At 40.1% G+C, this 21,468-nt stretch overlaps 3 protein-coding genes across 6 annotated transcripts; 2 read left to right on the forward strand and 1 right to left on the reverse strand.

Annotated features, from left to right (window-relative positions):
- Positions 1–5,441, forward strand: si:ch211-260e23.9 (uncharacterized protein LOC555795 homolog). The gene is made up of 4 exons (XM_044359332.1): positions 1–130; positions 1,772–1,915; positions 2,005–2,164; positions 4,313–5,441. The coding sequence occupies exons 2-4, from the start codon at positions 1,792–1,794 to the stop codon at positions 4,539–4,541; spliced, it is 513 nt and encodes a 170-aa protein (XP_044215267.1). The 5' UTR covers positions 1–130; positions 1,772–1,791; the 3' UTR covers positions 4,542–5,441.
- Positions 4,662–12,010, reverse strand: zgc:162297 (uncharacterized protein LOC555865 homolog). Of its 2 annotated transcripts, none has more exons than XM_044359229.1 (6): positions 11,852–12,010; positions 9,829–9,911; positions 9,563–9,743; positions 9,097–9,247; positions 8,002–8,129; positions 4,662–5,725 (listed from the first exon to the last, which is right to left on the reverse strand). In XM_044359229.1, exons 1-6 carry the CDS (start codon positions 11,901–11,903, stop codon positions 5,535–5,537), a joined length of 786 nt encoding a protein of 261 aa, XP_044215164.1. In that variant the 5' UTR covers positions 11,904–12,010; the 3' UTR covers positions 4,662–5,534. The 2 variants fall into 2 exon arrangements, with proteins under 2 accessions (XP_044215164.1, XP_044215082.1); XM_044359147.1 differs by lacking the exon at positions 11,852–12,010 and adding an exon at positions 10,474–10,698.
- ccne1 (cyclin E1) lies at positions 11,127–20,062 on the forward strand. 3 transcript variants are annotated; one of them, XM_044358958.1, is made up of 12 exons: positions 11,127–11,477; positions 12,028–12,077; positions 12,303–12,390; positions 12,758–12,820; positions 13,176–13,342; positions 14,792–14,927; positions 15,792–15,938; positions 17,428–17,523; positions 17,847–17,981; positions 18,179–18,290; positions 18,424–18,581; positions 18,953–20,062. In XM_044358958.1, the coding sequence occupies exons 2-12, from the start codon at positions 12,064–12,066 to the stop codon at positions 19,136–19,138; spliced, it is 1,302 nt and encodes a 433-aa protein (XP_044214893.1). In that variant the 5' UTR covers positions 11,127–11,477; positions 12,028–12,063; the 3' UTR covers positions 19,139–20,062. The 3 variants fall into 3 exon arrangements, with proteins under 3 accessions (XP_044214893.1, XP_044214969.1, XP_044214810.1); XM_044358875.1 differs by lacking the exon at positions 11,127–11,477 and adding an exon at positions 11,490–11,796; XM_044359034.1 differs by lacking the exon at positions 12,028–12,077.
- The last annotated feature ends 1,406 nt before the right edge of the window (positions 20,063–21,468 follow it).

The following is a 21,468-nucleotide window of genomic DNA, read 5'->3' on the forward strand; positions in this document are numbered from 1 at the left end:
AGGACACAAGGAGGACTCTCGCAGATAAACAACTTTGAGATCAAAACAATCTCTGAAGAACAGCAACATAGCAGGATCGTTTCCACACAACGGCCACACCCGAAGAAAAAACATATCTTTATTTTGTCAGGTGAGTCAATGTCTAAATCTCTGCATCAATGAACAATAATCACCGTCTATAAGCCTTGAATTCCTTTTGTCTTTTGTTCTCTTACTACCATCCTCTTGGCTATGTGATGTCTGATCATCGAGTTTCCTTTTGCTCGACTGTTATTTGAACAGAATATTAACTTTGCAGCTGTTAATTATAAGAAATAACGCATAACGCAACAATCGCTCAGCACACAGTCAGCTGTTGTTTTCCAAGTATCATGTGATAATAGGCCGTTGATGTTATGATATGCTATCCTCGGGGTTTCTTGCATTAAGGCAATGTCCTGCAGTATGTGTGATTGCAGGGAGGGGCTGCTGACATTAGATTCCGGCCAGACACTGACAAGTGGGCAAGAAGGCATCCAGACACTGGGGAAAAACATGGGTCTATTTATGGATGCATTTTTGTCTTGAACTACAACAGAAATGTAATAATATACAGTATGTAATAATGTAGTAACTATTACTACTACTAATAATTATCTTGGAATATATTTGCAATGGTCTTACTGTATTTTGGGGTAGATAGATTGCAGAGCTAAGAGAAAAATAGGTCTGTTTATCATGAATACCATAAAAAAATGTTATGATAACATAAGGATTTGAAAGCCTGAGTTAACGTTATACTTGTGTTAAATCTCCACATAAAAAAGTCTTCAGGAAAAAGCGTAAGTCTTACGCTTACTTAAGTGTAAGTACAGAAATATTACCAGCAAAGTGTAAAGTATCAAAGGTGAAAGTATTTGTTACGCAGACAAACAGCCACTGTGATTGTTATATTGTTAAATATCATATTATTAGATTGTTGTTGCTGATGCATTGAGCTTGAGATGATTTTAACCACATTAAACTTAAGTCTGATAAATGTAACCGTGGAAAAAGGATAAGTACTCCTTACGTTAACCAAAAAGTACATTCCAACACAGATGTGTTACAGTGAGATTAGTGTCTCATGTCTACTTTCACTTACTTTGACAGTAAGATTTAGTGTTAGTTGTACACTGAAATAATGTATTAAAATAGTAAGTAAGAGAGTTAAATATATTTACCCAAGAAAAGGATAGAAACCTGCACCACAGACTAAGAAAAACAAACAAGCAGTGATGGTATAAATTGAAATTAATACCAAGAGTAAAGACTACAGGGTCGTCAGCTTTGGACAAAAGGTCAGTCAGCTGTTAGTCTGGGGCAACACATCAGACTGACTTTCCTCTCTCATGGAAGGAATCTCAACCAGTATCAGGGATGATATGATACTGCTGCAATCAGTGTAATTTCAGCCTCTTGTATCATTGTGTTCCTTAAGCGGTGTCTGTTCTAAACTTACCACGTCACTGTGACATAACAACTCGGCCTCCTTGGGTTTCTGAGATGGCGTAATGGAAGCAGTTGTTGATACAGATAAGGCATCAGGTCTTGTAGGGTGTTTACTGGGATGGCCTCAAGGTGGAGCCATTTGTACTGTTTTAAAACACAAGTGCTATAAAAACTCAAGCACACTCAGGTGACCCATAATTTCTTTTTTAAATATGGAATCATGGACGCAAAACTTCCCAACTACCTCAATGTGTTTTTGTGCATTCTTTCAATTCACCTGCTTGTTGTTATTATTTTACAGACGGCAATAAAGGCATAAAGATGATCGGGAAGATTCTTTCTCATCTGCTCGGGAATGCCGGCGACGACTTTGAGGTGGCGGAAGATACTTTTGAGGAGCTGATGGAGTTCGAGGAGGGAGAATGGGTCATTGTTAATCTCCCAGGTTAGAGATAAACCTCGTTCACATCTGTGTGGTCTAAAGGTCCTCGCCTCAGTGAGGGTGCAGCTGATACATGGTTGTTCTTCTTGCAGAGAACGGGCCACTGTCGGCCCCTGAGGTGGACCCCCTTGAGAACCTGCTGATCGAGCACCCCAGTATGTCTGTCTACCAGATCAGACGCAGAATGAGTGGAGAAGAGGAAGGGGAGGAGGAGGAGGAGGGCTCTGATGAAGATGAAGAGGACTCCTCCAGGTTGTTTTCCATTGCTCTGACCAGCCCACACACACACATTTGTCTCAAAAGCCCAAAATGAATATCCATGTCATCCTTTTCCAAAACAAGAGAGAGTTATATTGGCTACGTCTAGATTCCAAAAGTCCAATATTTACCTCATTACCTTTCTCTTGGTAATAATACAATAATTAACCCCTGCTAGCTACTGTTTCTCAGTCTGCTGGTACAGACTGTTGCTGAGTTTTATCAGCTTTATCAGCAGATGAGGTAGAATTGTTAACCTGATAGATCACCTGTTATCATCAGTCAACCCATACAGGGAAGACACAAATAAAGATAAACTTTATGAGAGAATAAACCCACAAGCTCATCAATGCCGTGATTTTATGTGAAGTGAGCTACATATAGTACAAATGCAAGTGCCTGTAAACGAATTGTCGACATTCAACTGTCTATATTAATAATTAAGTTACAGCTAAACAATTACTGGTAAATAATACTAATATTAAAAATAATACAAAGTCTGTCGGTGATGAAGGTTACATGGCTTTCAGCTGCAGCATATCAATGTCTATTACAGAACCAGCTCCTGTTGTCTGCCAGAGGGCAAAAGTCCGCCTGGAACAACAACTTTTCTAACGAGGGAGAGAGGAAAATATTTCATAACTCACCTCCTCCTGTAATGTTAATCTTGTCAGAATGGGGCTTCAGATTGTATTTCTAAGTTGGAAAAGTCACAAATGCGAGCTGTTGTGTTTTCAAACATTTTGGAAATAGGGCTTGGAATTTTTATTGACTTATTTTAGAAGCTAAGAAGTACAGAGAAGCGCTGGAAAAACACAGGACTTGAGTAACTCCAGCACTTAAACTGTAATTACATTTCCAATAGCATCTGCTTTGTTCTGCAGGCAGTTTCTGCACATAGTAGAACAAATACTGGTTGCCAATGCTGATAAAATGAACAGATGATGAGGTAATTATTTTTTATAAGATCAGTGTTTTTTATAAAATCAATGGCCCAAATGACTGTGTAAAGTAAAAGATGTGGCCTGTAGTGACAAACCCTCAACAAATTATCAGCTCTCTATGGAGCTTTTTAGCTCCTTTCAGCTCATTGTTTTGGTTTTATGGCCTGTGACTTTACAATCTTGATTCAGTCCATTCAGCTGTTTAGTGTGGAAAAAGCTTAGATAAACCTACTGTACACTAGCACTAAATAGCAGCCAGACAAAGCTAATAACTAGCTGGTGAACATACACTAGCACTAAATAGCAGCCAGACAAAGCTAATAACTAGCTGGTGAACATACACTAGCACTAAATAGCAGCCAGACAAAGCTAATAACTAGCTGGTGAACATACACTAGCACTAAATAGCAGCCAGACAAAGTTAACAACTAGCTGGTGAACATACACTAGCACTAAATAGCAGCCAGACAAAGCTAATAACTAGCTGGTGAACATACACTAGCACTAAATAGCAGCCAGACAAAGCTAATAACTAGCTGGTGAACATACACTAGCACTAAATAGCAGCCAGACAAAGTTAACAACTAGCTGGTGAACATAGCCAGATATTTTTCTTGGGAGTTGTTGAGGAGCAAAGCAGAGCTGACATGAGAGTGCAGATTGGACTTGACTTCATCTGGTAGACAGAAACATGACTCCAGATTAATGCTAACATAGCTCTGTATCTGCTGGATGTGTAAATAAGCAAATCTTTGCTAACATGCCATATTAATTTAAAAATATGATAATACAGTATGTCAGTGTTGTATTTAGAGGCTGCCTTTGCTGCCCCCAAGTGGCCAAAATGAGTTAAAAGCAGGTCAGCCAGGGTTTCTAAGGTCAGGAATAAAGTTTCATGCTTAGCTAATGAAACAGTTTTGGGTCAGTTATTTTGAGTTATACTTGGAATGGCTAACATGTAGTTGAGCAATCAAAATAGATGGATGTGGACACACAAATATCAAGACTATTTTAATCCTAATACTGATATTAACTGTACTCTCAGGATTTATTCTAACCTCTTGAGAAATGAGAACTCTCAAAACCCTTGAAAAAATGCAATCACTTGTGTGCAGTAATACTGTCTCTCTCATATTGTATTTCTTCGTTCTAATATTTCATCAACACATATTATAACACTTCCTCTGTGTTTATTCAGGCCGGTGGCAGTGCGGCGACACATCTCCTGGCGCCTGGCTGCCTGGGGAATCCCTCTGCCCTGCAACATCCAGCTGCTGGCTGTCCAGAGGGCAAAGACCCAGGCTGAGCGTAAGAAGCTGAGCCGCAGCGCCCTCCACAGGCAGAACCTGGCTAAGATGCGATTCTCCCCGGCAGAGAGACGCTACGGCCACTTCAAGCAGCCCTGCCAGCGCCTTTACAACTACTGAGCAGGAGTGATGAACCTGCTAGTGAGGGTGCTTGTCAGGTTGTATCCACCACAGCTCAGTGTGCAGCACAGTGCCTTGACTCTGAATCACTCAGGTTTTCCAACATTTTTTCACCTCACACACGTAATTCTGCAAATGAGCAAACATCAGCCAAATGAACCATAGCAACACATGCTTTCATTAGGATACAGGCAACCTGCACTGCAACCCTCACGTGTGAAACCACTGATCTCCTGACATGATGAATGACAACGTGGCCCCTCAGGTTGGAAAGCACAGTTACTATCAAATAAAGCCTTTGTACATATATCAAATGAGAGCAGTTGAGTTGTTTGACTTGTTTAGCCTGATTAGATATAAGTAGGGGTAGGGCTTATAGAAAGTTGCAAGTGTGTGAAAGATATTGTAAAGGTGTTGTTACCGTCACAGTGTGTGACACTGATCCAAATTTGAGAACTAGAAAACGTCATACCTGTAGAATACTTTGTTCTAAATGATGATGCAGTTGGCACATTTTGATTGATTATTCCTTGTGTTCAGTATGTGATATATGACGTGCCTTAGCTTTAGATGTTCTTGTGAGAAGTGTATTGCAAGTTAAAAGCTGATTTCATATCATGTTGACCTGTACAGTACTCATGCCTTGTGAAAACATAACCATACTCTGTGAATTTCATAAGAAAAAATGTTGCTTCAAATGCACAGGGAATGATTACGAAACCACTGTTCATGTTTTGTATTGAGACTACTTTTCGGTGGATACTCACTTTTTTTTTTTATGTTACACAAATTGTTCATGCTAGACTCATGAGTGTAAATACAGTTGATGAATATGTTTTTTTCTATGTTTGTATTTATAAAATGTACAAAAAAAATTGCAAATAAATCTTGTTTTCTTAAGGTGGTGGCTGAATGTGTTTAATGTGTACAGTGAATAAAACTTTTTTTTTTTTCTTCAGGGTTCAGTCCCACAGGAAACGCCTTTAATTGACCTCATTTTCGAAGTTCACGCATCTTTGCCATGAACTTCTTCACTCGCTCGGGGTCGACTGCGTTGGCCCAGTGGCCTTCTTTCTTGAAATGAGACCCGATGATCATTCCATTTGCATCAAGGAAATGTTCAATGTTGTCGTGGGTCACTCCAGAGCCTATCAGCACTGGGATTTTCACAGATTGGGAAACATCTGCAAAGGCAAAGAAACAAAGTCCACCACAGGTTTTAAAAATACACACGGTATATGATATGACACAAATCTGTGTAAGACAAATTTGAACAAAATGAAACAATATCAAACTAACGTAAGTGGCTGAAACACAAGGTGTTTAAGGCAAATCTGGACCTGTTTATGAATAATCACCCATACTGTCTGTTGTAATGCTGAGAAGGTGACTAAACCAAGAGAGGCTGTGATACACCCAGTGAACTTTATAGAGGCTAACCTCCACACAGGCATGTGAGCTTTAACCAGTGCCTGCATGTTTGTGTCGACAAGAGTGCACGTGTGTGTGTGAGAGAGAAAGGGGTGTGAGAAAATGTGTGTGTGTTTGTTCACGTGTGCCAGGACCCTCGCGTGCATGGAACTAAGGCTGAGTGCCTGTTTAGCTCCAAGTGTTTACAGTCTTGTCTGTCGTGTTGGAGACTCGGCTTAAAATAGCAACCCGGTGTTGCTGTGAGCAGGACATGGTCCAGATTTCAGCCCCACTGACCCTCCGCAGAGACACGGACCTGGTGGTATTTTCTTCTCAAACCCTAGTGCCTTTCCTCACAGCCTCCATGGCCACTGACTTAGCAGAACATTTTCTTCTTTCTTTTTTACAAATTCTCAAGTAAAAGTCGTTATACCACGCTGTAACATAAAAAACTCCATTACAAGCAGATGTTTTGGTAAAGTACAATACTGCTTGGTAGTTTATTCTATAACACTGCATCATATTTTTTAAGATGATCATGTTTACATTTCGTTTAAAATCTGATTCTGCAAAATAACTAGTAACCATAGCTATCAAATCAATGTAGTGCAGTTAATTAAGTACAATATTTCCACTAAATGTACGGCGGTGGAAGAAGTACTCAGATATTTTACTTGATTAAATGTAGCAATACAACTATTTAAAAATAGTTGAAAAAGAAAATGTTTTGCATTAAAAACCTACACATAAAGTACCTATAGTGAAATTGCTCCTTTCAGTGTTATATACTATATTACTTTATTATTATTACTTATTCATTAACTATTTTAAAAACTGTTGAGTAGTTCATTTTAACAAAGCATCAAATTTTATAAGCTAAATCATATGTGTTGTATGTTAAATTGCAAAGTAACTGCAGTAGTAACTATAGCTGTCAAACATGTGTAGTTGAGTAAAAAGAATATTTCCCTCTGAAATGTAGTAAAGTGGGAGTTTAAAGTAGCAGTAAGTATATCATAATTGTACTTAAACTTGCTTTAATTGATTTTTTTGGTCACTTGACGGCAGCAAAAAAAAAAGCTGTAAACAAAACACTGACGTATAGAGTTGATATGGCAAATGTGTTAGCAAACATTAGCTTATTTACACATCTAGCAGACACAGAGCAACATTAGCATTCATTTGGAAGTGTGGTTCTGTTCACCGGGTGAATGTATGTCCAATACTCACTCACTTTTTAGAGAAATATCTGGCTCTGTAGTGGCTAAATGCTCAGCTATGTTCACCAGTTAGTTTCTAACTGTCTATCTGCTGTGTAGAGGTGGGTAGGTGGTGTACAGTGGCTTTATCAGTGCTTTGTTTGGTTGAAAACAGCTGCCTGCTGCTGCTGGAAATTAGGTCTGGAATGAGAGGACTGAAACTGAAGCAAACATTAAAGTTACAGCCCCAAAGACACCAAAAACAATGAGCTGAAAGATGCTAAAATGCTCCGTGTGTACATGTATGCATGTGTGTATGCTAGAATAACGAGAATAACTATCCAGCACAATCCCCTGGAAATGAGCCTGAAACTTCCCTTCCCAGTGGAGCTCAGATAACACAACACTTAATGTCTGCTGATACTTGACTGTATATAGTGTGTATGAAAGAGAGACAGACAGAGTGCGTATCCAGCATTCCTAAACTGAGCCTCAGTGTAGACAGGCTTCAGATGGCTGCCATATTGGGTGACTGTTGATCACTGGTTTGAATGTAAACTGTCCTGACCAATCAAGGACCACAGAGCACTGCTGACAGGAACTCACTACAGGTGAGAGTGTCCTCTGCTGGACAGACAGGGCACTGACTCAGAGTGATATGCACAGTAAATAAGACTGTGGTGAGTTACTTGCTTTTCTCTGTTTCATTTCATTGTTTATTCAATAACTTTATGTTTTTCGACATTTCATAGACTAAACAATTGATCAAAAAAGTGCATGATGAAGCTAGCATTCATTACAGCACCATAAGGCTTCTGGTTGTATGAAGTGTGGAGTTTTTGTAGCAGTACCTCTGAGCTCCTGCGGGTCAGCCTGCACTCCAGTAGCCACTCCTGTGATGATGAGTCCATCTGAGAGGAAGAACTCGGCAGCTCGTGCCGTCTCCTCAATGCTCACGTCTGACGTCAGGGCATGGGAGCTAAAAAAAACACACATACAGTATACTACACAAACATACCCACAGACTGAATGACAATGAGATTTGGGCTGGGATTATATTGAAGACAGAACAACAGAAGAGTGACATCCATACCCACTTATACTGACCACGTTCTTTGGGACAAAATAGAGCACTCAATGATGACTGACAGATCATTGATTGATCAAGGTGATAGGTTGTTAGACATAGGTCACTAGACCGTTGGGAGACTGCTGGTCTGGACCCGCATTTGTCATACTTCTAAGAATTACACTTATAGTAAAAAAAAAATGAGTTAGAAAGTATTTCAGAAAGAAGACACATTTAATAAATGTCTCACTCCTACTTACAGTAAAGTTTAAGAGTAAGCTTTAAGAGTAACTCTCAAGTGATGACATGATTATTGACATGTATAGCTTGAGAAATTAGGCAATCAGACAAGGATTTAACCTCATTCTGCCCAATTGTTCATTAGTTTTTTTTAAATTCATTTCATTTTTCTCAGTGGTATACTGCCTTAATTTTTTTTGTGTGTGTGTGTTAAGTCTTTAACATCTCTGTTAGCAATTAACACGTGAAATTACCAGAAGCGATTATATTTCTAATATATGGATGAAATAATAGGAAATTGGCTGAAATGGACATTAAAAGAAAAACAAACTGCATCAGGGAGGAAATTCTGCTGTTGATAAAGGAGGCACATTAGAGAAAATATAAAGCCTAATAAGGGAAATTTAGTACCACATTAACAAGTTCCAGGTTGTTTAGTCTGACACTAGAGTCAGTAGTGAGTCAGGCCAACGGTACTTATGTCAGTATAAGTAGAAAGAAAAAAATATTGCTATAAGTGCACCACTACAGTTGTTGTATTCAGACATTAGTCAAATATGCTTTAAGGTCTTTTTTTGCATGCCAGTGGCCCATCAGGTTCTTCTAACTAATGAAACTATGCAAATAGTGATCTCACCTGTGCTTCTTTTTGATGTCGGTGAAGATCTGCACATGCTCAGCTCCAATCTGCTTGCGATATCTCAGTAAGTCCCCGGCACATGCATTTAAGAGGCCCTCGTCAGCCACGTGAGAGAAGACAAAACCCTCAGCCCTGATAAAATCCAGACCTGTGAGATGATAGAGCTATGGTTAAATGAGACAAATGCTAGCATATTTTGTCTACCAAAACCTTTTAATTATGTGGTTGATCTTTGTTCATTCTAGACCAAACACACAGCAGCTTATTTCACTGATAAACACACCTTAAATCAGATAGGGCGACCAAACAGTGAAATCAGCGGCTGTAGAGTTTGGTTGGAACATAAGTTAGACATGATAAGACATGGTTCTCTGTTCTGATCTGCTCTAAAAGCTTTAGCTGCAGATGATTATAGCCTCATATGCAGCACTACAGTAATCATACTATAATATCAATACTGAACCTGAAGCCAGAGCTACAGCCAATGCATGCTGGTTAGCAGAGGATAGTATCTGCACTCCGAGCGGCAGAGACGGACAGAGGCCTCTCACAGCAGCACATACTGAAGTCATACAGGCAGACACCTCAGGGCCCACAGAGAACGAGTAGGGGATGTCGTGCATGTTCTCAATAATCACACCATCCTGACAGAAGCGTTTACAATGGTTACTAGATTGCCTGGAAAGACTTCAAATGTCTAAGGAATTCACACAATGTGCAACCACTTACAATCCCTGCATCACGGTAGATCGCTGCCTCCCTACATGCCTCTTCAATGATCTGGGACATTTTCATACATCCTAGTGGGGTGCCTGGAATAGGTGAGAAACTTGGTTATATATATTATAAGATATCACATAGTACAGCTTCCAAATTTTCAGTGGTGGAATGTAAATAAGTACATTTGTTTAAGTGCCATAGTTAAACTATTTTACTCCACTATGTTTATTTGACAGTTAAGATTTTTCACACAAAACATTTAATTGTCTTATCAAAACATAATTATTATAGATTAAACTACCCAACAGTAAAGTAGTTCAAATGATCTTCACCTAGACCAACCACAACAGCAAAATACTACTTACACATTAATGCTGGAGCTAAAATCATCCCATGATTTAATTTATAATAGTATGACATTCCACTTTTACCTTTACTTTTGATACTTAAAGTAAAATTTGCTAATAATACTTGTGTACTCTTATTTAAGTAACATTTTCAATACATAACTTTTACTTGCATTGCAGTACTTTTGTTTAAATGTGGTATTGCTGCATTTACTCAAGTTAGGGAACTGAATAAGTTACTTCTTCCACCACTGTAAATATCACACCAAAACACTGGAAAGAAAGGTTAAGTGAAGTCTTAGTTTACCTGGTAAGGCTTTAACATGAACCATTCCAATAACCACAGATTTTAGGCGCCCAAAAAGATCCAAAAATCTCATGTTTCCGATTTTGTGCAACAACTAGGGAGCAGTGGACAAGTCTTGTTTTTTGTCTTTCTAAGCACGGGGTCACATGACTGGGCAAGGGTCAATTTCCAAATTGTTTATGAATTGTAAAATATATCCTCAAAATCTATATCAAACTGGTGATACAGAAAGATACATCTTTTATCTTTAGTTCCCTGAGTTAAAAATGTATGTAGCAGTGCGACACGTTTGTGTTTGGAAAAGGCTAACGTGGTTGCGTAAGGGGGACAGCAGCAAGTATGGCAACCCGGGCTGGAAATGGGCGCCCCAGTAGCATCGACAGGCTAACATAGTCCAGTTTCTGCTAAATAATAGACGCGCCCACGGTGTCAGCGACTGACAACACTCTCTGGAGTCTACAGAACGAATGGGCTCCATTATTTCACCATACTTTGGTCGTGTTATGCTTTATTTTATGCTTAAATCCAGACTACTTCGGCTTTGTTTACATCTGACAGACTAGCCACGCGGTGCCCGGGCACTTCCTCTTCGAGACCCGCCCCTGCAGCTGTCACTGCCGGCTGTCACGCCTCCCGCTCAGTGACTAAATTATAAACTCATTTTTCATTTTGTTTCGCGCAATATACCCCGTCTATATCGAGTATATTTGCTGTGTACACGCTATATGTGTGAAACCGTGATGAATGGAGCTGAAGTGAGACTATAAAGAGGCGGTGGAGTTGGTGTTTTAGCGCCAAGTTAAATCGCCTCCTCCCTGACGTTGATGCTTCAGGTCATCTGTTCCCTGCAAGGCGCCAGCTCGGAGCAACCAGCAGCCCGGCCTGCTCACTCTCTGTCTCACACACAGCACCTTCAGCCTCAACCACAGGCGGGGAACCTACACAATACTCATATTTAATCTGTAAACGAGGTGAAGAGTGAACTTCAAGGAGATAATCTTGAGGTGAGTGGATGAAACGAGACTATCTGGTTAGTTTAGCTAGTTTCAGCTGCAACTCTTGTGTATGAGCTGACTTAAATGCTAACTAAACCCGCAACAAGCTTGAAATGCGAACAATGACTTAAAAGTTTGTGGATGCTCAAACTTGAATGTCGTTTGTGAATAACTAGAGGATCGATGTTTTTGCTGTCACTGTTAAATAGTGAGTTGGAAATTGGCGTCTCAGCTGTGCCGGGCTCGGCCATTATCTGGCAAGCCAGCTGTCCAAAGTTAGTGGATGAAAATAACCAGTTTCCCCGCACAAATATGCAACATAACAACGGTGAACAGATAATGTAATGTCTGCTGTCTGTCATGGACTCGTTTCATGATTATACTTGCATCACGTGGTACTTTTTGGCGACTTTTAACATTGCGTACTGTTTCCATTTCCCCGCGCAGGATGAGCCGGGCTTTGTCCAAAGGAGGGAGTTGAGAGTGGGGGTTGGGACTGTGTGTGAATGTGTTTGTTTAAACCCCAAAATATAACTTTTAAACAATTCTCATTTCACAGGTTTACTCCGAAACTGACACCACCCCTCTGAGTATAATGCTAGGAAGACGGTGAGTTTAATATTGAGCTGATTCATGTCTCAATCAATCTCGTCACTCAGTGTGTGACGACGAAAGAAAAGTTGAGTTGATGGAGCTTTAGCCATCCGGCTAGTTAGCTTGTCGCTATAGGACCTTGTTTTGTCCACATTGGCACATATAACCAAGCTTGCTGAGATGTTTGTGTCCACTCTGGAGACTTACAGCTACGTTTTTGTTCTGTGTTGTTCGTTTTAGGGAAGAGACAGAACCGAAATCTGTTGCTCCCGAGGCGCCCAAGGAAAATACAGTACGACCGAGAAAGAGGAAGGCAGATGTTGCCATTGTAAGTAGTCTGAAAGGCTTGCTAAACCCCATATTCAGCTGTAGCTAGCTCCCTAACGTAGGCCCTTTTTGAATGACCAAAATGTGAGAAATGGTGATGCATATATCCCTCGTTGCTGGCAGGTGATTGTGTCTTTTGCTTTCACATTAGCATTACTCACTGATGTAGCTGGTTTTGCATTGCATATGAGCACAGCTAGATTTATTGGTGTTTTTGATTAGAACTTACAATGCAAAACACACCCTAGGTCATGTTTCTACTGTTTTCACAAGCTCTCATGGGCTGTAAAAGTGATCTAACCAGCTCTGTGTTTGTGAGCTTCCACATCACACACACAATAACATCTGTTTCCTTCTTTGATCCTCAGTATTTACAAGATCTGGATGAGGAGGTAGCAGAGATGACGAAGAAGAAGCAGCGTGACTGTGAGGTAGGTTTGGTTATCTCTCCACGTTTGACATCATATAACATGTGCCTCACCCCAGTCTTCACCCATGTCTCGGTTCTTTTAATGTATCTGCAGACCAGTTGCTGAGTCTCACCACTACGTCTGTATTGTATCAAAGGCAACACTGATAGTACTGTATCTAAGCTTGGCTGCTAAGTCAAGTACACAGTGGCTGAACAGTCGTCGCTGCCTAAAATTGTACTTCACACTTGTTTCCTAACTAGGTGGTGTGTCAGTAGTTCCCTTTTTCAGGCTGTTATGCCTTTTTTAGCATTTTGGAAAAGTTGCATCTCCCATGTTTCTTCCTCTCCCTCACATTGTCTTCTCTCCTGTGAAGCTGGACTGGAGGCCTGATGCTGTTTACACCAGTCCACACAGGTGGATCCCCACACCTGATCAGGAAGAGGACCAACCAGTTACCCTGATAAATGCAGGCTTCCCCCACTATAACTTTAACAACATATTTACGACCCCCGTGCACTGCGCCCCGCTCCCTGCCCTGTGGTAAGTACTGTTGTTGACTATCACAGGCTAGGCTCATAATCCCCCTGCTTTCTTCTATCTGAGCACATACAGGCAACATGATAAATTAAAGGCAAAAACCTGAATGAATGGAGAAACACAATACAGATGATTCCATACATGAGTCAGTGAATGGTTTGTTGAGAATGCAAATAATGTGAGGAGTGTGCTATGGCCTTCACAGTCACCAGATCTCAACCAAATTGAACACCTTTGGGTGATTTGAGCCACGTGTTAGAGTTCTCCACCACCACCACCATCATCTAAACCACAAATTACAGAAGTGAGATTTGATCTTTTTGTGGTGATGGTTCACATTCATGTTTGTAAGTGATATGTATGAACACCGTTGAGATCCCGAACTGCCACGCATCCACAGATTTATCTGAAATGTGAGCCCCATGTACAAGAATAACATCATTTGTACGACGGTCAAATCATTAACATGGATGACATGACTATTTGTTGTATAGAAGTTTATTCATAAATGTCCAACAAACTTGTCCCCGTTTTTCCATTGACTCCCACCTCCCATCTGTTCTCAATGTTCATTTTTGCCGGGCTGTGAGCAACACTGAATGATGACGACAGGCGACACATGCATGTGCAGAGATGCAAGGCATAAAAAAAAAAAAAACACATGAATTCCAATCTGACTGTTCTGACAGCAGTCGCATAGCAAGAATTCGGATATGAATCAGATCTGGGACATATGCAAGCCTAGATCTGATATGTAAAGGTCAGATTTGGGTTGTTCACATGTCCACCAAAAAATCAGATCTGAGTCACTTGGAGGCATTAAAAATGTATTTGGGCCACTTCAGCATGTAATGTGGACATTGCAAATGGTGAGGAGCACAGAAGCTGTTCGGGAGGCTCATTGCGGCCCTCGATAATTAGCATGTATCTGTAGTTTTAATGGCGGCAGGCTTAACTTCAGCGTCTGTAAGCACAGTACTCCATGTTCTGTGTGTGGCAGCTGATTGTCCCCTTCACCATTTATCACTATCTACAACTTTGGCTAAAATAAAATCATTATCAGTAGGTATAAACTTAACTTTGTTTAAACATTTAAAACTATTGCTTTCACTACAGACAGAGAGAGGTGGCTGCATTAGAGCATAAGTAGCGCATGTCAGCCATCACAAAAAAAAAAGATTCCGATAATCATAAAAATGCTGAATATCAGATCCGATAATCAGTCGACCCCTAGTTTGTATAGCCCTGTAGAAACTACTGTAGGTTTAAAACAGTTTTAATGCAATTTTTTTTTTCTTGTAGTTTATGTATCCATCCAAAGAAAATCTTCCTTAAACTGAACTGCATATCTTCACCTGGATTCAGTTCATTGTAAGAGTCATTATTGAGTGTTCAGACTCATGAGGAATCCTTGTTTTTTACCTTGTGTTGATGTCTGATTTTTGTTATCAGCTGGGCCAGTAAGGATGTGGTGTGGAACAACATGTTGGAGAAGGATAAGACTTACACCAGAGACGTCAACATGATGGAGAAGCATCCTCATCTTCAGCCTAAGATGAGGGCCATTCTCCTGGACTGGCTCATGGAGGTGTGTAGCATGTCCTTGGTCTCATGACCTGTAACAGAAGGGATCCACGCATCCGTTCATAACCATCTACTGGCTCGCACTTGACGACCAGTAGCCATGATGCTTTCTGTTAACAGCAGTTGTAGATGGCATAAGAGTTAGACTGCTTGAATTAGTTTTATGTGGGTTATTATCAGTAAACGTCCTGTACCACAAACAGTTTCGTAACACTCAATGTTATCTTGTGGGGCAGTGGGGGGAAAAAAACACTTTGAGTTCTGAACATCATTGTACTGAAACTAAATAATGAGCTGCTATGACTAATGAGTTCGCCGGCCCCTGAAAGAGATCAACCGAATAGATTTGGCCTAATCACATTCAATAAAGACCCTATCTGCTTTAGCCTTTTGATTTTAGTTTCTCCTCATATCAAAGTATAAATTGCTATGAATAATGGTGATAAGGACTGTGTGGAAGTAATGTGGGACCTCTTCAGGCAGATGTGAGATCTAAGGTTTCTTTCAAAAGAGCAAAACATTAACTTTGAGAGAGTTCTTTTGGTCCTGTTTGTTTTGTTAAATGTTGTAGGTTGAATATATCCGTTTAACCACTTCACGAGTCTTTGCTCTCGGTTACACAGGAAGCAAAGTTACAAATGTGTGAATTGGATAGTAGCGTTGCTCTCCTCCTTCATACACGAGACAAACTTGCCCTGATGAGTTAACAGTAATTACTTTTTTGTTCCATCATCAGTATAACCAGCTGCCTGATACAATTTCATGTCCATAGTTCACTCACATAAACAAGCCTACCAGTGGTTGTGTTTTCTGAACTTGCGGAAGGTCTCATCAGTGCAGTGATGTTTTGTTTGTTTGCATGTTTTAGGTGAGTGAGGTGTACAAACTGCACAGGGAGACGTACCACCTGGCTCAGGACTACTTTGATCGCTTCATGGCCACGCAAAGAAACGTCTTCAAATCCACGCTGCAGCTCATTGGCATCACTTGTCTCTTCATTGCTGCCAAAGTAGAGGTGAGAGGGGCATTAAAATCCTTTGTTTCTAAGTAGCGTTTAGTGCTTTCTTGTAGGTTTTGCTTTTGGTATATCATCTAAAGCCCCTTTCACACTGGACAAAAAAAACCTGCTAACACTGACTAACATCTGGCTTTTGTCTGCAGTGGGAAAGGGTACGATGGGCATTCATTCCCAGGTCAAATGACTCTGCAGTAGACTTTTATTACAAAGAGACCTTACATATGTTCTCATCTGTATGTTTATGTAGTATAAGCATGCCAGGATAACAATGCATCGGCTTTGTGACTTTATATCCACGCTGTGACATCTTTCAGAGTACATACACACCGTAAACACACCTGTCACCTGCTGTGTGACCAGTAGCTTGGCTACCTAAATGGACAAGTGAACCAGCCAGGCTTCAGAAGCTAAAATATTGATTGTATTTCATTTCTATCTTATCCCAACCCGCAGTTTGTTTTCCCACCACCAAAATGTAAGATTCTATCTGATTTTTTAATATATACTGCCATGTATTTTCTATTAAAGTAATGTTATATATAGTCAATGGCAGCCACACATTTCTCAGTTCTGTATTTCTCTGTTGAGCATCGTCTAACTAGCTAACTTCAGGGCTAACCCCTTTCACTTTTCCAGCAGTTGGGGAAAGAACAGACGAGACTTTTCTTGGTCTTGACAAGCTGCAACATTTATTAACTGACACACTGTAGTCTGTACTGTACATTTACTGCCAGACTGACAATTTACTACTAACTTTTTCCTCTGCTCCGCTCACATTCACCGTCAATTTTCTGCCGCTCGCTCTCTCACTTAACCGCTCGCTCACTTACGCACTGCCCTATTCCTTAAACGGAGCTACGCAACCGGGAGCTTCCTATGCAACAACACAGACGTTGACCCACGTTTTAAAACAGCACTGTTCAGAGTCTCTTGATTTCTGATGAATGGGTATTTGGCATTATTTTTGGCATTAAAAAAAATATTTTTTTCTGGCCTGGTGTCCCACCAGGTCTGTACAATTATAGGGGAGACACTGCAATATATATTTGATCTTTCGGGAACAACTAATACTACTTTACATGCTGGATAAGTTAGTTTATAGGATCTTTTTTAAGCAAGAAACATTGTGTTCAGAGTTATGATGATGATGAGTAGAACAATATAAAAGTAAACTCACAATAAAAGAAGCAAAACCTACATAAAGACAAAGTAGCGATATAAAAGGGAAGGAGTACGTTTCACAAGACTTGTCCAAGACTTTTAAAATCCTTACAAATTTAAAAATTGTCTTCCATCACATACATAAAAAGACTCTTACTGACTATTTGAATACAATATATTTATATACTATATAGATAAAACACAACCTTGGCTGATACCACTCCCACAAAGATCAATGCCACTCTGCCTATTAAATGTATCTATACCCGATTTTAGCGATTGATTATTATAAAGCTCGTCTCCCTTTTTACATTGTTTCTCCCAGGAAATGTATCCTCCTAAAGTCCACCAGTTTGCCTATGTCACAGATGAAGCCTGCACTGAAGACGAGATTCTCAGTATGGAAATCATTATTATGAAGGTAAAGGACACACACGCTCTTTGTTAATCCATGACCCACCAATACGAACTTTTATTTGACTAAACATAAGTGATGTGTAAGTAATAATTTAACTGAAACTAAATCACTGATGGTTGACATTTTTCTTCTTGAGTCTTTTTATTACACGATTTAGAAATGTGTACCTTGTCACAACCCTGTCTGACAAGACACTTTGGAACTACAGTATTACAACATCAGTCCACAATACCTCGAATAATTCGAGTTGTCAGTGGCCTTATTGCTGTTGGTGACGGTGTTACGTCTCTAACCGTGTAGCTTGTCTGCTCTCTTTTCTAACACAGGAGCTGAAGTGGAGTCTCAGCCCACAGACTCCCATCTCCTGGCTCAATGTTTACATGCAGGTGGCCTACCTGAAAGAGACGGACGAGCTGCTCATCCCCAGATATCCACAAGCTACTTTCACACAGATCGCAGAGGTACCACTTTGGGGTTTTTTTGTTTGTTTTTTTCTTACTAGAGAGGTTGTGTAGTTTAGCTTTAATAAGCAAAAAACATACAATTCATTCTGAAATCTAACATCCTTGGAAGAAGTTTGTAAGACATACTTTTTCCGAATTCCTTCAAGATATGCTCTGATGTGTAATTAAAGTTTCTTTTTATCTGATTTTCCCAGTTGTTGGACCTGTGTATGCTGGACATGCATTGCCTTGAGTTCTCCAATGGCGTCCTTGCTGCTTCAGCTCTGTTTCACTTCTCCTCCCTGGAGCTGGTGGAAAACGTTTCAGGTGAGAAACCAGCTCATGCTAAATGAACAGTTGTACTCTTCTGGAGCAAAATGTCATTTACTTCTTCCTGCTTGTGCTACCGCTGGTCATATCACCTTGACTCATGTCTTTGATCATCTTTGTGTCCATGTAGCCCTGAAGAGGGTGGAGGTAGAGGAGTGTGTGAGGTGGATGGTGCCGTTCGCGATGGCGCTGCGGGAGGTCGGCGGGTCACCCATGAAAACGTTTACAGGAGTCCCTGCTGATGACATGCACAACATCCAGCCCCATGCCTCCTACCTCACATGGCTCGTAAGTGGCTCTTGCTTCCCACATACAGTAGTGTGAAAGTAGTACAATAAGAGAGACACAATGGATGATCACATTTTAATCTGGAAAAAGTTTGGAGATGATCAGAACATCTTGAAAAACAACTTTTCTTTACTACCATTTTAAAATCAAATCTTAAATTTGCAATTATCTTCAAAGTTGGAACAATAAACCTATAACACATATCTAAAATTCTTTCAACCTCCAATTCAGCTGAGGACTTGCAAATAATTTTCAGGAATGATGGCAATCATCATAGAGGAATCACCTCCCTTCATCTGCTCTGTAGTGACATCACAATTAATCTTTTCCTGCTCTTGTGTGTGTGTGTGTGTGTGTGTGTGTGTGTACAGGACAAGGCCTCCTCTTACCAGGATGTGGAGTTGGAGCGTCATGGCAACTGTCCTGTCCCTTCAGGCGTCCTGACCCCGCCCCTGAGCAGTGAGAAAACGGAAGAGTTGCTCCGAGAGGATGCGGCGGTGCCAAAAATCAGACCGAGGATGCGCACTCCATCCCCACAGCGCCACCTTCCTGAGTAGCCAAATAAATCTGAACGGATCTTTATATCACAGCTGTAAGGGGAAGAAAGGAAGCTCAGGTGTGGTGACTCTGAACGGTGTCACCTCTGTGCTGTACCACATATGTACGATGGATTTTTCAAACATTAATGGACTTGTATTAAGGTCATTCTTATAACTTGGATCCAGATGCTTTTAAATGTCTGTGTAGTGGTTGCACACACTGATTTTGGCTAAATTGGGAAACACTGACACATAAGCTTGGATGGCCCCCCCACCCAGGAATCGTACCTACATTTAACCCCCCAGTTTGGATGAAAACACAAAGCAAAGGGTGCTTTGAGATGGGACCACCCAACAGGAGTGTTTTTTTTGTTGTTGTTGTTGTTTTTTTAGCATTGCACCCAAATGCTTGCATTAATTACCAACCACACCTACATTTAGTGGTTGACTTTTTTTTTTTATTTCCTATGCAGAGGCCAAATTGAAAGGACATTTTATAGAGTCTCTACTTGATCTTGCGCGTGTGTGTGTGTGTTTTAATTGTGATTGGTGTTTTTTTTTTTTTTTAAATCTATCGATGGCCTCATTTGCCCAAAAACTATTCCTAGGGTCATATTTGGCTCTATGTGCTGCTATAAAAGTGGGCTTTGCATAATAGAGGGGTGTGTGTGTGTGTGGTTGTGTATGTGCGTGAGTATGAAATGGTGTGCTTGTGTTTGTGGTTCGACTCTTGCTATTTTCTTGGACAAAACATGGCCATGTTTTGCTTTGGGACCAGTAGCTTGGCTACCTGAATGGACAAGTGAACCAGCCAGGCTTCAGAAGCTAAAATATTGATTGTATTTAACTTCTATTTTTATCTCAACCTGCAGTTTTGTGTTTTTTTCCACCACCAAAATGTAAGATTTCTATCTGACTTTTTAAATAAAATGCTGCTACATATTTTCCATTAAAGATTATTTCTGAAGACTCTTGAATAATTTCACACTCTTTGTTGTGTTTATGGTTTTCCAGTGATGAGCCTTTGTGAAATTTCAGTACTCAAATCCATTCAATTTTTTTTTTACATCTTTATTAAATGGTGACACTTGAGAGATGCAACAAAGGTTCCTGGAAGCACTGGAACCAGACGTTGTGGTTCATGGTGGGTGTCTGAACCAGTAAAGCTTCCCGCTTCTGACAGATGTTTTGATGAAAATCTTTGAAGTGTTAATATGCAACATAAGAGTGTGACACCCTCTTTGTACTGCCTTTGACTTCTAAGAAATCACAGAAATGCACACAAGCTTTTGTCCACTAGATGTCAGTGTGATGCTGTTAGTTTTGGCCCTGAGAACACTGGATGCACTCTGCTCATAAAGCAAACAGGAAAAATCCCATCACTAAAGAAACCAAGTGCACATTGTGTTGTGTATCTTAATGACAGAGCAGAAGTGTTAAGTCCTATGTGATAAATCTTAAATATTTTCGGGGGTATTTTATACCCTTGGTGAGTGGAAGACAGTCGGGTGTCGCTGTTCATAACCCTCAGGCACTCCGTGTATTTATCAGTGTGATATCAGATTTGATTGACATTGCTCCCAATATAAGCAAACAACCCCACAGCTGTCCTCAGATTGGTTCAAATGTTGCTAAATTGATTTGTGCACAGAAATTCCTGATATCACCTTTTAAACAGTCTCGCTCACTACAAACCAGTGAGAAAAGAAAGGACAAAAACACAAATACATCGATCACAGGTGAAAAAAAAATCAAAGCTGGTCTAACTTTCTCAGAAAACTGTGTTTTTGTATGACTCCTTCACCCATATAAGAAGCTGGTTGATAAAAATAGATTTTCAGGGTTTTTGATTTTTTTTTTTTTTTTTACATAATAGCAACCAAGTCAAGTTTATATAACCCCAATTGACAGATTTTTCTCAGAGGGTTCTACTTCACAAAAACCTCCAACCTCAGAGGAGACAGAATCAAAGTCCTTTTAATGCATAGGCCTGATAATTAACATTCACTGTCTTATTTTACATCAGAGATTTTATCAAGGCAGAAATTAAGATTTGTTTTTGTGTTTTTGTGTTGTGTTTTTGCAAGTCTTAAGTCTTCAGGGAGCCAAGTCTCAGCATGCATGTCTCAGGTCTTCATTTTTCTCACTTAAGTCCAAGTTTCAAATCTGTGACAGAGTGTCTGAAAACATCTTGAAGTACTTACCCAGGAAGATAAATCATGAAGGTATCTCCCACTGTGATTTTTTTTTTTTTTTTTTTTGGTACAGAAATACACACTCCTACCTGCATGACATTTTCTTCAGTGTCTAAGTGGTCGTGTTACAAGTCATCTCATCAAAGCCACATG

This window comes from Thunnus albacares, chromosome 1, assembly GCF_914725855.1.
Source record: "Thunnus albacares chromosome 1, fThuAlb1.1, whole genome shotgun sequence".
In the NCBI taxonomy this organism is placed as follows: domain Eukaryota; kingdom Metazoa; phylum Chordata; class Actinopteri; order Scombriformes; family Scombridae; genus Thunnus; species Thunnus albacares.

Excerpts from the sequence above, each read along its gene's own strand:
- ccne1 (XM_044358875.1), top strand. The coding sequence starts at position 11,752 with ATGAAAATAACCAGTTTCCCCGCACAAATATGCAACATAACAACG. Across the intron at positions 12,078-12,302 it reads AGTATAATGCTAGGAAGACG|GGAAGAGACAGAACCGAAAT; the intron begins GTGAGTTTAATA and ends TGTTCGTTTTAG. Across the intron at positions 18,582-18,952 it reads CCTCCTACCTCACATGGCTC|GACAAGGCCTCCTCTTACCA; the intron begins GTAAGTGGCTCT and ends GTGTGTGTACAG.
- zgc:162297 (XM_044359147.1), bottom strand. The coding sequence starts at position 10,546 with ATGAGATTTTTGGATCTTTTTGGGCGCCTAAAATCTGTGGTTATTGGA. Across the intron at positions 9,248-9,562 it reads GGCTGTAGCTCTGGCTTCAG|GTCTGGATTTTATCAGGGCT; the intron begins GTTCAGTATTGA and ends ATCATCTCACAG. Across the intron at positions 8,130-9,096 it reads GACATCAAAAAGAAGCACAG|CTCCCATGCCCTGACGTCAG; the intron begins GTGAGATCACTA and ends TGTTTTTTTTAG.
- si:ch211-260e23.9 (XM_044359332.1), top strand. The coding sequence starts at position 1,792 with ATGATCGGGAAGATTCTTTCTCATCTGCTCGGGAATGCCGGCGACGAC. Across the intron at positions 1,916-2,004 it reads GGTCATTGTTAATCTCCCAG|AGAACGGGCCACTGTCGGCC; the intron begins GTTAGAGATAAA and ends TTCTTCTTGCAG. Across the intron at positions 2,165-4,312 it reads GATGAAGAGGACTCCTCCAG|GCCGGTGGCAGTGCGGCGAC; the intron begins GTTGTTTTCCAT and ends GTGTTTATTCAG.